The sequence below is a fragment of the Scheffersomyces stipitis genome, chromosome 1 (assembly GCF_000209165.1).
Source record: "Scheffersomyces stipitis CBS 6054 chromosome 1, whole genome shotgun sequence".
NCBI lineage: Eukaryota > Fungi > Ascomycota > Pichiomycetes > Serinales > Debaryomycetaceae > Scheffersomyces > Scheffersomyces stipitis.
This window is the reverse complement of record NC_009068.1, coordinates 200,602-213,413: the sequence shown is the minus strand read 5'-3', so window position 1 is coordinate 213,413 and position 12,812 is coordinate 200,602. Positions and strand designations below refer to the sequence as shown.

The following is a 12,812-nucleotide window of genomic DNA, read 5'->3' as shown; positions in this document are numbered from 1 at the left end:
TCCTTTGCAGGCTTCGATTGAGAGAAAAGTGTATATGCAGGTGTACATATATACGAGCCCCAACCTGCTATAAATATATCTTCAACTTTGTTTGCATAGAATCGGAGAGAATATCACCATAGACTACATAGATGTCTCTGCATTCGGCCATAATATCTGTCCATAGCACAAAGGGTATATTTTATATCTGAGCTATATACTTTTACTCCTCCTCAGAGTCCTCTTCTTCGTTGTACTCTACCAACAAGTTGGCTCCAGACTTCAACTCAGGAACCTTTTCGATAGCTTCATCTCCAACCGTAACAACCTTCTTGGGATACGGCTGGATCACTTCGAACTTAAACGAATACTTTTCGAAGTACATTTCTCTCGAAAACGAATCAATCGTCTCTCCTGACAAAATTGGATTGGCTGCAACAAGATCTTCCATGATTGTGTGGATGCTGTCTTTTAAATCATCTTCATTGTTTAATTCTCCATCCTCGTCTATCAACTTGTCAATGAACAACTTCACTTCGATATAAAGATAGAGTTCCGATACAGAAATGGATTTGTTGAATGCTTCAACGATTCTTCTACCATCTGGCAACTTGATGGCGATACGACTTCTGTCAGCTCCGCCGGTGATCTCCGCTCTGTAATCGCTGGAGAATAAAAACAACAAGAAGTATTTTTGTAATGCTAACGTATTCTGCTCATCCAACTTAGTTTGGGCCTCTTTTTCTTTCTGGAGTTTCTTTTGCTTGTCAAGTTCCAAAGACTGCAAATATGCGTCATCCTGTTGTTGTTTGATCAATCTGGCAAACTCGATTTCTTGCTGGTCGAATCTGGAGCTGATCAATTGTGGGTCATACTTTTCTAATAATTTTCCTGTATTCTTGAGGACCTTTTTGGATGTGGATTCACACTCCTCTGGGGTTCTCAAAAAGGGCTGTGCCAAATTCGACTTAAATAAGATCGACATCGACGACAATACCTGGGGACTGGCAGAGATATTTCCAACCAACATCACATACGGAATTCTCTTGACCTTGTAAGTGTGTGCCAACTCGAGAGACTCGGGATTCTCATCGACGTTATTAATGTATATAAGAGTCTCCTTGAACATTCCGTTTTCTTTGTTGAATAGTTTGTTGAAAAATGGACTTTTAAGCATTGAAAAGAGAAACAGCTTAGCTTCCTCTGTATCGTTAATTAATATCACATAGACCCACGTAAATTTCTTTTGGGCAGACTCGTGTACTTCATTGAAATTGGTGGTGTGAATGTTGAAGTTATCCAAGATAATCTGTTCTTGATGTTCGTTTCCATCAACAAGCGTTTTGCTTTCGAACTGGGTGGAACTATCGTCGTCTTCAAATTCGCTTGAGCTGGGTTTGAGTAATTCAGATGTCAACCACGAAGCAAAATTGAAGTCAGGTTTGAAGTGCTCGTAGTTGAACGATTTGGGTACTCTGCCGGAATCACGAAATCCCTTTAATGAGGTCGTAGATGTAAATCCAAAAAGATGCTTGAATGCTGACACGAGCAATTGAAGTAACGTTTTGGGAACAAGCAAGAGAATGATCCAGAGGGCTCCAAGAGGAGATGACAGCTTTTCTTGATTGTACTTTTCCTTATCCGAAATTTCTTCTCTTGATTGAACTTCCGTTGTGGCAGATGAAATCGATGAGCTTTCAGTTGCCTGAAGTTTCAACTTTTCTCTTTCTCTCTCTTCAATAATAGAGGTGTGAATTCCGACGTCCAACTGCCAGCCATTGGCTATTCTGGGAGCCTTGGGCAAACGTGGAATGAAGTTATCCACAAAGAGTTGATGCTGAAGATTGACGACATTGTCTTGGCTCTGACGACGTTCCCTTCTACTATGCAATTCCAGTTGCTGTTCATCATGGACATCTACAGCCAGAGTAAATGGAGGAGATGAACTTATGTCGCTACCACTATTCGCAGCTCTCGCCCTACTCTGCTCTATCGATTCAAACCCCGAGTCAAAGTAGAACGAGATGGCGTTGTTGAGATTGAAATCATTGATGGTCAACAATTGGAAGACTTTATTGTCGTTCTCTGAATCTTCCAAGCCCGCTATAGCTTTAAATTGATCGACAAGCTCTTGATGTTCGGAGGATAATTCTGACATTTCAATATAAGAATCAAAATGTAATAAAATATGAACTTTGAGACGAAACTATAGACAAACGAAAATGGATTAACGAAAAGCGAATTAACGAGGTATAAGATAAGATTGAATTCTTCGTAAGAACGCTGAGTAATTACTGAGGAATAAGTAATAGTATCAAACCAGGATTCTTTCAATTGATAGGAAACTTGGGAAGGAACACAATTACGCTGTTCTATAGGACTATGACGTTATTGAAAACTTTCCAATTCACCAACTTTTGAAAATCTCGAGAAACTGGAACTCCCTCTAATCGTGATCTGTGATCCTGATATCTCCAGAATACCTCCGGAAATGAATCGTTCTAGGCAAAAAGAGGTCAGAGTTTCAAACAAAACTTCTATACCTACACTAGTTGAATTTTTCGACACTTTAAGCTCGTGGATGTCCTGGTTTTCTAACAATTACGGTCTCTTTCCTATCCTTTCGCAACAGTCGTTTGACTCAACATGTGAGAAATCAAAGTGACGTAGTCCTTCAGTTAACGATAAATTGGAAAAGACGGAGTGTTTATATACAGGAATTTGGCTCGTACATTCACTACTAAAAGATGTTTTGCACCCATTTACACTGTCTCAGAAATCTACAATTTGTATCTAAAGAGGGGGTTCTCCTTGTCTGTCAAATCTGTGAACTCATAGTTCTCTCCCAAATCAAATTCGCCACCGGCCTCCTCATACTCTCTATCCTTTTTCTTGTTCAGAAGATAGTATGAGATCCAAATAAGGTTGAAGCAAATGAATGAAAGCATTGCAAACACAGCTATACAGATCTTTGCGGTCCTGAAATTTGGAGCTTCAGTAGCCAAAAATGTTTGAGGACCTATGAGGTTTCCGACACAGTATCCAATTAACAAAATTGCATTAACTGTCACCTTCTTGGTATGGCCAGTGACGTTACTGGAAATATTGGACAACAAGGAAATTAACCCGATAGGAGCAATAAGGGTGGTTGTATAGCCGGCATATTTAGTGGTATCATCATTGGAAAATGCCAATAAAAACATGGCAATTGTTGCAATTCCACTACCTAAAACAGCCCAAAACATCCTGGATTTCAAAAAATTGGAACAGTATGCCAAAAGGACACAACCGGCTATTTCCACTGCTCCACCTGGCATTTGCATCAATAATGCTTTTCCCGTAGAGAATCCCATGTCCTCTGACAACAATATGGAAGCAAAGTTGGTCAAGCCACCATTGGGGATATTACTGAAGAGAGCAGTAAAGAAGAATAGCCATGTTCTATGGTCAAGAAGAGCTTCCTTGAATTGATACAACTTGAACTTCTTGTTACCAAAACCCTGTTGGTTTACTCTGATTCTCTCAACCACCAAAATCTTTTCTCTTTCTGAAAGAAACCAGGCCTTAGTGGGATTATCTGGAATGTGGATAAAGAAAATGACTCCAATAAAAATCGTGCAAACCCCTGTTACAATAAAGATCAACTTCCATGCTTTCAATGAATAATTGCCAGCATTATTGAAAATATTGAAAGCAATGGCTCCCGACCCAATGATAGCGCCAATTCCATTACTGGCAAACCACCACGCAGTTCTGAGGAATACTTCGTCTGAAAATTGCTTCTTATCTTCTTGTCCACGGATACGGTGACTTGCCCCACGGTAATATTGAGAGGTAATAATCACCAACCCTGGGGTCACAGAACTTTCGAGCATTCCAAGAATTGTTCTAAGGACAATGAACCCAGCATAATTTGCAATAGAATGAAGACATAAGACGACACCCCACAAGATAATGAATATTCCAACAGTTTTAGCAACGGGGAATCTCTGCAAAAGTGCCACAGCAGGAAACTCAAACACAAGGTACCCAAGATAGAAGGCAGACCCGGTCCACGAGTACATGTCTCCTACCATATGTAAATCAGTACGTAAACCAAGAATAGAAGCATAGGAGTTGGTCAACTTGTCCATGAACTGGAAACAGTAAAGAGTACATAATACTGGCATAAGGAAGAAATCGATTTTACGCAACAACTTTCTGTCTGTTGCTTCGTCAAGCTCGACATGCTCATGAACAGTAGTATAAAGGTAAGCGTCGTCCAATTCCTTCTCAGAAGTAATTTCGTGTCTAATGGTACTGCGATGGGTTGTTGCAGCCTTCACATCATGTTCGTCGTGGCTCAATTCTACCAATGAGTGCAATTCTGTCACCACTGTATTCTTTTCTTTGTCTGACATAGTCGTATAGATTTTTCTACAGATATCTACAACTTACAAAAATGTACGAACTACAAGATCGCTTTTATATGGTTTGGAGCTAATATTGCAAGTCTCGCCCGAGTTCTCTCCAGGGACTGTGGTTCTTATCTTTTCATATATCTCCACCACAGAATGGCGCGAAAATATGCCAAATTGGCAACTATTGCTTTACAGGGTAAGCAATACCGTCAATCAAATTGTCCCTCCACATTACAAAAGTTCGGGAGCGGTTCAGGAGTCAAGTTCCGTCCTCAAGATAAAGAGGAATTTATGCGCTTTGGGTCCCCCACGTTTGATAGCAAACTCTGGGCATATGTGGTGAATTTTAAGAGATAAAGATGGTGATAACCGCATACAACAGAGATAAATCAAATTGCAAAATAAATCTGAAAGACAGAAAGCGATAGCTCGGTATTAAAAGATAGTGCTGGTATCTAAAAGATAAATCTGATAAAGTAAATTAGAGAGGAATCGGCCTTTATATTCTTTTTATCCACAGCGACCGCCGATGCAAAACGAATCCCTACTGGTAAATTCGGCTAAGACTCACCTACATAGATAAGCGATATGACTCCAAGCCACTAGCGCTCATAATAAAGGTACCGCTCCAGCCTTTTCCCGGAAGTGTGCACTAAGCAATTTTGGTCGATTAACCGCGGTTCAATATTGGCACGACACCTCGGCTTATCCTAACAGATTTACCATTCACAAGATAGTGTCCAGAACAATAACAAGACCCTTGGGTGGCTGACGACGAGACTAATTCACTCGGAAGAAAGCGGGTGTGACGAGTTCTACCAGAGCAGACTGGATGCGTCGACTTTCGAGTATTTGAGCTCGAAGACCAGATGGTAGAGCCAGCGTTGCACTCTGTGAGAATACGCAAAGAAGAGAGGAACATATAGATAGATACATACAAATACATAAAGCAGGCAGGCAAAAAAACCAGCCGGACTCATGAAAGAAAGCACATGGGGCTTGAGACCGTGCACTACTTGGTCTTCCATCATGATTTTTCTTGTTGAATATCTCGACAAATCAGCCAATAGAGAAGGTGGCATGTAGGTATGAAATGAAACTCAGCGGACGGATGTAAGGGTGGAAACAAGTCGAGAAAAGGACTTTCTGCTACCAATACAGTCAATGGCGGGCTTGATCTGCACTATGAATCAGCAAATATGAGAGAAAAGACGCTGATCGTTTTGGTTGGATTTTTCTTGTATTGAAATTGAAAAATGTTGCACCCAAACTCGAGTGCGTCTTTGAAATAATGGTTAATTTTGTTGATATCAACTTTATTCAGTTGAGTTTAGAGTTCTACGGATATAGAAGCTGCAATTCCAGTATGGAACAGCATTGTGGGTTGCAATGGTCTGATGCTTGACAGAAAACCCCATATCCCAGTGATAGCCCGATAATCCGTTCCAGAATGCTTCTTTTGTGCTACAGATAGTGTCTTAATAATAATTGGAAAAAAACTTCCTTTTCTCCTTGGGTAGCATGTTGATCGCTGTAGTGTCAAAATTTTCAGCAGTGGCAGAATTATAAATTACTTAAGGAAGCCGTTATATATGAAGTAGTTTGTAGAAAAGAATTCTAACAAGTCTCTGGTTCCCCAACATCCGTTCAGGTTACCTTTCTATTGTAGTCTCCCCAGCAACTCGCCGCTAGAACACACTTCCGCGCGGTAACATTAGCTCCATTGAGTATCCGAGTACGCAGCAATACCGACTTGCTACAGCAACTTTTTCACTCGTTTACCCTGGGCAGCCTATCACTACTGGTGAATTCAGCTGGAAGAATTGATTGTCTTACTTCCTGGCGATACTGGCATTTGTATTTGGCAAATCTCAGCTACAGATATTGACTCAAGTGACTCCGTGGCACTTGGAAACGCTCAAGTGACTCATTGTTAACAGTCCACCCCCACCATAACCACAAAAGACAACCCGCCTGTCTCCCCCTCCCCCACTACTATCGGCACTTCTTCGGAGGATTCCCTTGAGAAAAACTAAGCCGTTGAACAATTTTGTGTTGCACTTTTGCGCACCCACGCATCCAAGTCCATCTCATCTTACCGAGGGTTGATAATATAAGCACAGATTGTGAGTTACAGATTTTGGCTTTCACATTTGAATTTGATCAGCTGAGCATATTTATTCTTCCTTTTGGTTTTCCATATCATTGTTTCACCGCCCGTTCCACGTCGCTGCCGCCTACTCCACCACAGCTGGTCAAGCGCATTTGTACTTTTTTCGGGTCAGTTCGTTGCATGTTTCTATTATTAACGTAGGCACTAAAAATCTTAATAAAGTCTGGCATAGTTAGGAAACTGTTCGATTCCGAGAGTCTAACCCAATCCAGTTGAATTCTTCGACCCCACCAACACTCTGGCACTGCTGTCTTTTATCTGATCGTGCTTTTCGTGGCTTAATCTTCAACTCACGGCATTGATTAGTCAACGTCCACCGATTTTCATTTCACTGATTTTCATTTCACTGATTTTCCTTTAAAGATCTTTCATATACTGTTATTATTCTTCCATATCGACTTCGATCTTTCTGACATTTCCTAATTATAACTCTTCAACTAATGTCTTTCATCAAGTCTTTTGCCAGGTCTGCCTTGGGTAAAGCCACCATCGCAACCGGTGCAGCAGTCGGAGGTACTGTCATTTACCTCGATTTCATTAAAGCTCCCAATCCGCTGAACGACATATCGTATAAACCACTCGTCAAGGAATTGCCTCCTCCTCCTTCTCGTTCCCAGCTCATTGACAACCTCAAGAACACCAAAACGTTTGACGTATTGGTCATTGGAGGTGGTGCTGTAGGAACAGGAACTGCTGTGGACGCTGCCACCAGAGGTTTGAATGTGTGTTTGCTCGAGAAGACCGACTTCGCCTCAGGAACTTCGTCCAAATCAACCAAGATGGCCCATGGAGGTGTCCGTTACTTAGAAAAGGCTATATTTGGCTTGTCCAAGGCTCAGTTGGACTTGGTCATCGAGGCTCTTAACGAAAGAGCCAATATGTTGAGAACAGCTCCACATTTGGTTACCGTCTTGCCCATCATGATTCCCGTCTACAAGTGGTGGCAGGTGCCTTACTTCTTTGTAGGCTGTAAGATGTATGACTGGTTTGCTGGTTACCAGAACTTAAGAAACTCTACTGTCTTTTCGCTGGAATACGCTTCTGCCATTGCTCCCATGATCGACAACGCCAATTTGAAGGCTACTTGTGTCTACCACGATGGTACGTTCAACGATGCCAGAATGAACTCGACGTTGGCTATCACTGCTATTGATAACGGTGCTACTGTGTTGAACTACTTCAACGTCGAACAATTGTTGAAGGATAAGAATGGTAAGTTAATTGGTGTCAAAGCTAAGGACTTGGAAACAAATCAGGTGTACACTATTAATGCTAAAGCTGTTGTCAATGCTACTGGCCCATTTGCTGATACCATCTTGGAAATGGACGACGAACCGGAAGGATTGCCTCCTAAAATCGCCAATCCTCCCAGAATGGTGGTTCCATCGTCTGGAGTCCATGTTGTTTTGCCTGAATTCTACGGTCCAAAGGATATTGGATTGTTGGATCCTTCTACTTCTGATGGTCGTGTCATGTTTTTCTTGCCATGGCAGGGAAAGATCTTGGCCGGTACTACCGACCGTGCCTTGAAGTCTGTGCCTGAGAACCCAGTACCTACTGAAGAAGACATCCAGGAAATCTTGAAGGAATTGCAAAAGTACTTGGTATTCCCTGTAGCTAGGGAAGATGTTTTGTCTGCTTGGTCTGGTATTCGTCCCTTAGTTCGTGATCCTAAGAACATTCCTAAGGGTGCTGATCTTACTGGAGCCACTGAAGGCATTGTTCGTTCCCATATCATCACGAAGACCAATTCAGACTTGATCACCATCTCCGGGGGTAAATGGACCACCTATAGAGAAATGGCTCAGGAAACCGTTGATAAGTTGGTCAAGGAGTTCGATTTTGATTCCAATATCAAATCTTGTCAAACCAACAACATCGTCTTGATCGGAGGAGAAGATTACGCTCCAAACTATGCAACCAGATTGGTGCACGAGTACAGAATCCCTTTGAAGTTGGCTACACATTTAGCTTCTAACTACGGCTCCAGAGCTTCTCTCGTTTTGGAATACTACGGCCAAAGTGACTACAACAAGTTACCAGTGACTCTTGCTGGCAACAAGGACTTCCATCCATCCAAAACCTCTAACTCAGCGCTCAACAATTTGGACTACCAGAGCTTTGAAGAGCCCTTTACCGTAGCTGAGTTGAAGTATTCTGTCAAATACGAATACGCCAGAACTCCAATCGACTTCTTGGCCAGAAGAACAAGATTGGCGTTCTTGAATGCCAGAGAAGCATTAAGTGCTGTTGACGGTGTCGTAGAGGTTATGAAGCAGGAATTAAAGTGGAATGAGTCCACAGCTTCGCAGATGAGAGCCGAGGCCAATGACTACATATCCAAAATGGGTATAACCGTTTAGGATCAATTGGCGTTTCAGTTCGTTGTGGCTGTATGGCCGTTTTTACATTTGATATATAGAACCACTATAGAGTTATATAATGTATTTATTGATAGAGTGGGTGTAGAGATTGTTGTTGGATATGTAAGAAATATTTGATCTACTACAGAGGTAAAAGACATACAAGCTTCATTGTTCTTTGATATGCACACTGTATATTAAGACTCGGATCTAATGAAATCTACCGGATCTATCAATATGTCCCAAAACTCATCAAAAGGGTCTTTACCAACAAGGTTGCAACTCTAGAAAGTCACATGACTGGTTTGTTCGCTTATTCTCAGGCTTTTCACTTCGCGCAAATGACTGCATATAGCCTTTATCTTCTACTATAGCCGTTTCTATGGAAGAGAGCACCATTCCTTTTCTATTCAGCTATCATTCTTATCAAAGTGAGCAAACAGACGTGTCAGTTGTCCATGGCTACCCCCTTTCATCCGAAACCCAACGGCCACACACGCGGCCGCAGCAGCGTCCCTGCGATGAGTTTCGACCGGGTGAATGGATTCGACAATTCTGACGATCTACAAGATGTACTGTTGAACAAGCAGTTTGAGTTCGGGGGCCCGATTACTGATGTTGGGACTGAAAAAAGACCCGAATACGGCTACGAGACCGAAGAATATAGGGGTGAAATTACTGCAGCAAGCGGCCCAACTGTTAATACCACAGGCCCAGATAGAACTAGTAGAAGAGATACATCGCTCGTAGGTACTCTCATAGATGCGTTGCCAGTTCTCGCTGCTTTTCCGGCCATATTGCTTCTGGCAGATCTTGCCTACGTGCCGCATTCGTATGAGTCAGTATCGTCCTATGTGTTTGCCTTACTAGTTCTGTCATTGCTAGCATGTTCTTCGTTGCTAATGTTGAGTTTGCTTGTAAAATTCAATGTAGTGGCCCTAAAAAGAGAAATATCTACTTCGGGTTCGTCTCAGGGACTTCAGTCAGCAATTCTTTTGGCGGTGGGCATCTCTTTCTCGTATCTTGCTACCAATTTCTTGCCCATCTCGCGTGTTTCTGTGCTCTATCTAGGCTTGTATTTGCACAGGTTCAACTTTTGCACACCCATTTTCTTCTTTGTCGACATCTACAAGGCCTACACTACCCATAGCTATGTTTCCATATTCAATATCTGCTTGGGCTATGTGTTGGTGCTGGTATCGTTTCAGATCTTGTTCAAGAAGTTCGTAGCCAGCTCGGTGTCCAACACTGTGAGAAACATTAGAATGAACATCTTTCTACCTGTCACCATTGCACTTGGGTTATGTCTTCTTTTTGCAGACGCGTCTACGATTAGTCCCAGTATAATTGGAGTCAATATCGCTGCCAGTGTAGTGTTCATCATCTCGTTGCAAGAGATTGATCTCAAGAGCTCCAAATTCATACCGTCGATCTTATCGAGCATAGCTTGTGCCCTCGAATTCGTAGTGGCTTCCAAGTCTCTTTCCATAGACTCGCTCATTACAATCTTTCTTCCATTTATCATAGTTCCAGATAGAAGTTACGACATTGCTAACGCGTACACGATGATGAGCAGGTCAACGTCGGCTACTGAAAATATGACTCCCATCTTGACTGAGTTGCTTAGCCACTCAGACACAAGGGCCATTTTCAACTTTCTTCTCTTGAACGCTACTTTCATGTTTGTGCAACTCTTGCACTCGTTCAGATCAAAGTCTTTAGGTTTGCTCTCAGATTCGTTGCATATGGCTCTCGATTGTATGTCGCTTGCACTTGGTTTGATTGCCGGTGCACTTTCGAAAAAAGAGATCAATCCCCACGGAAAGTACCCCTTTGGCTTGAAGAACTTTGAGATCTTGGCTGGGTTCACTAACGGTACATTGTTGATAGGAATCAGTGGAGGTATCATTTTTGAGGCCATTGGACGTTTGGTTAATCCTGTTGTTCTTGAGAAAACGACAGAGTTAATCATAGTCTCTCTTTTAGGGCTAGGGGTCAATCTTGTAGGTATATTTGCCTTCAACCATGGACATGCCCATGGACATTCACATGGACACTCGCACTCTCATGGGCATAATCACGAACACGAGTCTGGTCATTCTCACAACCATGAGCATAGCCATGGTGAAGAGCACGAAGATTGTAAAGAAGAAGGTGGTATGAACGACAACATGAAGGGCATTTTCCTTCACATTTTGGCAGACACTTTAGGCTCAGTTGGAGTTGTAGTTTCTACGATTTTGACCAAGTATGTAAAATGGAACGGATTTGACCCCATAGCGTCGATGATTATAGCTACATTGATTTTGTTATCTGCTATTCCATTGATCCAGTCTACAGCCTCCTCGTTACTATTGAGGTTAACAAAAAAGAAAGAGACAAAAGTTCGCAATGCCTTGAACGACATCACCAATATCAAGGGCATCAAGTCATTTACAACGCCGCGGTTCTGGCCCAACTCCAGCAACACCATCAACGGCTACATCCATATACAAGTCTACCGTGGAGAGAATGCTTCCTATATTAAGAGACAATGCGAACGGGTCTTCGAGACAGAAAAAATCGATGTCATGATCCAGGTCGAAAACGACTACGATTCGTGTTGGTGTCGCTCAGGTAGCGAGATTACAGCACAGTCGAACTGGTCATGAGACATAATGAATAGGAATAGAATATTGTAGAATTCATTCTATACTATAAGGGTATATTTGTAGTATGGAGTTTTCGGTCGGTGCACTACGCTCATCTGGTACGAAATAATTAGAGACCTCAAGCAAAAAATGCTTATTAAGACATCTCTATTAAGTCCACCTCCAGAGCTTCAAGACACCCCATAAACCACACAGAATGTCCAGAGTAGGCGTATTAGCATTGGGACCTGCTGGAGTGGGCAAGTCGACTTTCTGTAACTCGATAATAGCACACATGCAGTCCATCGGCCGTAGAGCTCACATAGTGAATCTTGATCCAGCAGCGGAAGCCACTGAATTCGAGTTCACAATCGATATCCGAGATTTGATTTCGTTGCAAGACGTAATGGAAGAAATGGATTTAGGTCCCAATGGAGGCTTGGTGTATTGTTTTGAATTTTTGTTGAACAACTTGGACTGGCTCGATGAGGAAATAGGAGATTACAACGATGAGTATCTCATCTTTGACTGTCCAGGTCAGATAGAACTTTACACGCATATCCCTGTATTGCCTACTATCGTCAAACACTTGCAGACGTCCCTTAATTTCAACCTCTGTGCTACATATTTATTGGAGGCTCCTTTCATCATAGACACCTCTAAGTTCTTCTCGGGAGCATTGAGTGCCATGTCAGCCATGATCTTGCTAGAGTTGCCACATATCAACATCTTGTCCAAGATCGACTTGGTCAAGGACGAGTTCAGCAGAAAGCAGTTGAAGAAGTTCTTGAACCCAGACCCTCTTCTTCTTAGTAATGAAGATGAGGAGTATAATCCGAAGTTTTCCAAGTTGAACAAGCTTATTGCTAACTTGGTCGATGACTTTGGTATGGTTCAGTTCTTGCCCTTGGACTGTTCGAAAGATAGCGACTCTGTAGCCACGATTTTGAGCTATATTGATGACGTTACCCAATGGAGTGAAAGTCAGGAACCAAAGGAACCCGTGGACGAAGAGTTTGACGTGGATGCTGAATATGAATAAGCGTAACATAACTAAATTCCAGTGGATATAAGACAACAGGCGGTTTAGGGAGCATTCAAGATCATCTAAAGCAAGACATATTATTGAGAGTGATCTCGTGTACCATACATTCTGTATATATAGCAAGCATTAAGTAAATTAATATAGAATTTTCATTCTAGTAGAGAAGACTCTGGTTTACAGGATTGTCGTCTAATTTTTCTCATGGAAGTTACAATTAGCATT

General features: G+C 42.1%; 5 protein-coding genes across 5 annotated transcripts; 3 read left to right on the top strand and 2 right to left on the bottom strand. All coding sequences in view use genetic code 12, as the record gives it.

Moving 5' to 3' along the window:
* Positions 1 to 158: 158 nt before the first annotated feature.
* On the bottom strand, positions 159 to 2,595 carry SEL1 (secretion lowering protein). Its single transcript, XM_001387242.1, has 4 exons — positions 1,942 to 2,595; positions 1,345 to 1,896; positions 419 to 1,293; positions 159 to 388 (listed from the first exon to the last, which is right to left on the bottom strand). The coding sequence occupies exons 1-4, from the start codon at positions 2,135 to 2,137 to the stop codon at positions 203 to 205; spliced, it is 1,809 nt and encodes a 602-aa protein (XP_001387279.2). The 5' UTR covers positions 2,138 to 2,595; the 3' UTR covers positions 159 to 202.
* A 164-nt stretch (positions 2,596 to 2,759) lies between these two features.
* Positions 2,760 to 4,379, bottom strand: DAL5 (allantoate permease; the record flags this gene model as incomplete). Its single annotated transcript, XM_001387241.1, has 3 exons — positions 2,760 to 3,748; positions 3,800 to 4,175; positions 4,218 to 4,379. 3 exons carry the CDS (start codon positions 4,377 to 4,379, stop codon positions 2,760 to 2,762), a joined length of 1,527 nt encoding a protein of 508 aa, XP_001387278.2.
* Positions 4,380 to 6,529: 2,150 nt separating this feature from the next.
* On the top strand, positions 6,530 to 9,007 carry GUT2 (mitochondrial glycerol-3-phosphate dehydrogenase). Its single transcript, XM_001387656.1, has one exon. The coding sequence runs from the start codon at positions 6,993 to 6,995 to the stop codon at positions 8,913 to 8,915; it is 1,923 nt and encodes a 640-aa protein (XP_001387693.2). The 5' UTR covers positions 6,530 to 6,992; the 3' UTR covers positions 8,916 to 9,007.
* A 663-nt stretch (positions 9,008 to 9,670) lies between these two features.
* MSC2 (Meiotic Sister-Chromatid recombination transmembrane protein (putative) showing some protein similarity to Zrc1p and Cot1p) lies at positions 9,671 to 11,566 on the top strand (the record flags this gene model as incomplete). The annotated part of the gene is made up of 1 exon (XM_001387655.1): positions 9,671 to 11,566. A coding segment is annotated over one exon (1,896 nt), but the record flags the coding sequence as incomplete, so codon positions are not given.
* Positions 11,567 to 11,726: 160 nt separating this feature from the next.
* On the top strand, positions 11,727 to 12,746 carry FET5 (putative transcription factor Fet5). Its single transcript, XM_001387654.1, has one exon. It carries the CDS (start codon positions 11,763 to 11,765, stop codon positions 12,585 to 12,587), a length of 825 nt encoding a protein of 274 aa, XP_001387691.1. The 5' UTR covers positions 11,727 to 11,762; the 3' UTR covers positions 12,588 to 12,746.
* The last annotated feature ends 66 nt before the right edge of the window (positions 12,747 to 12,812 follow it).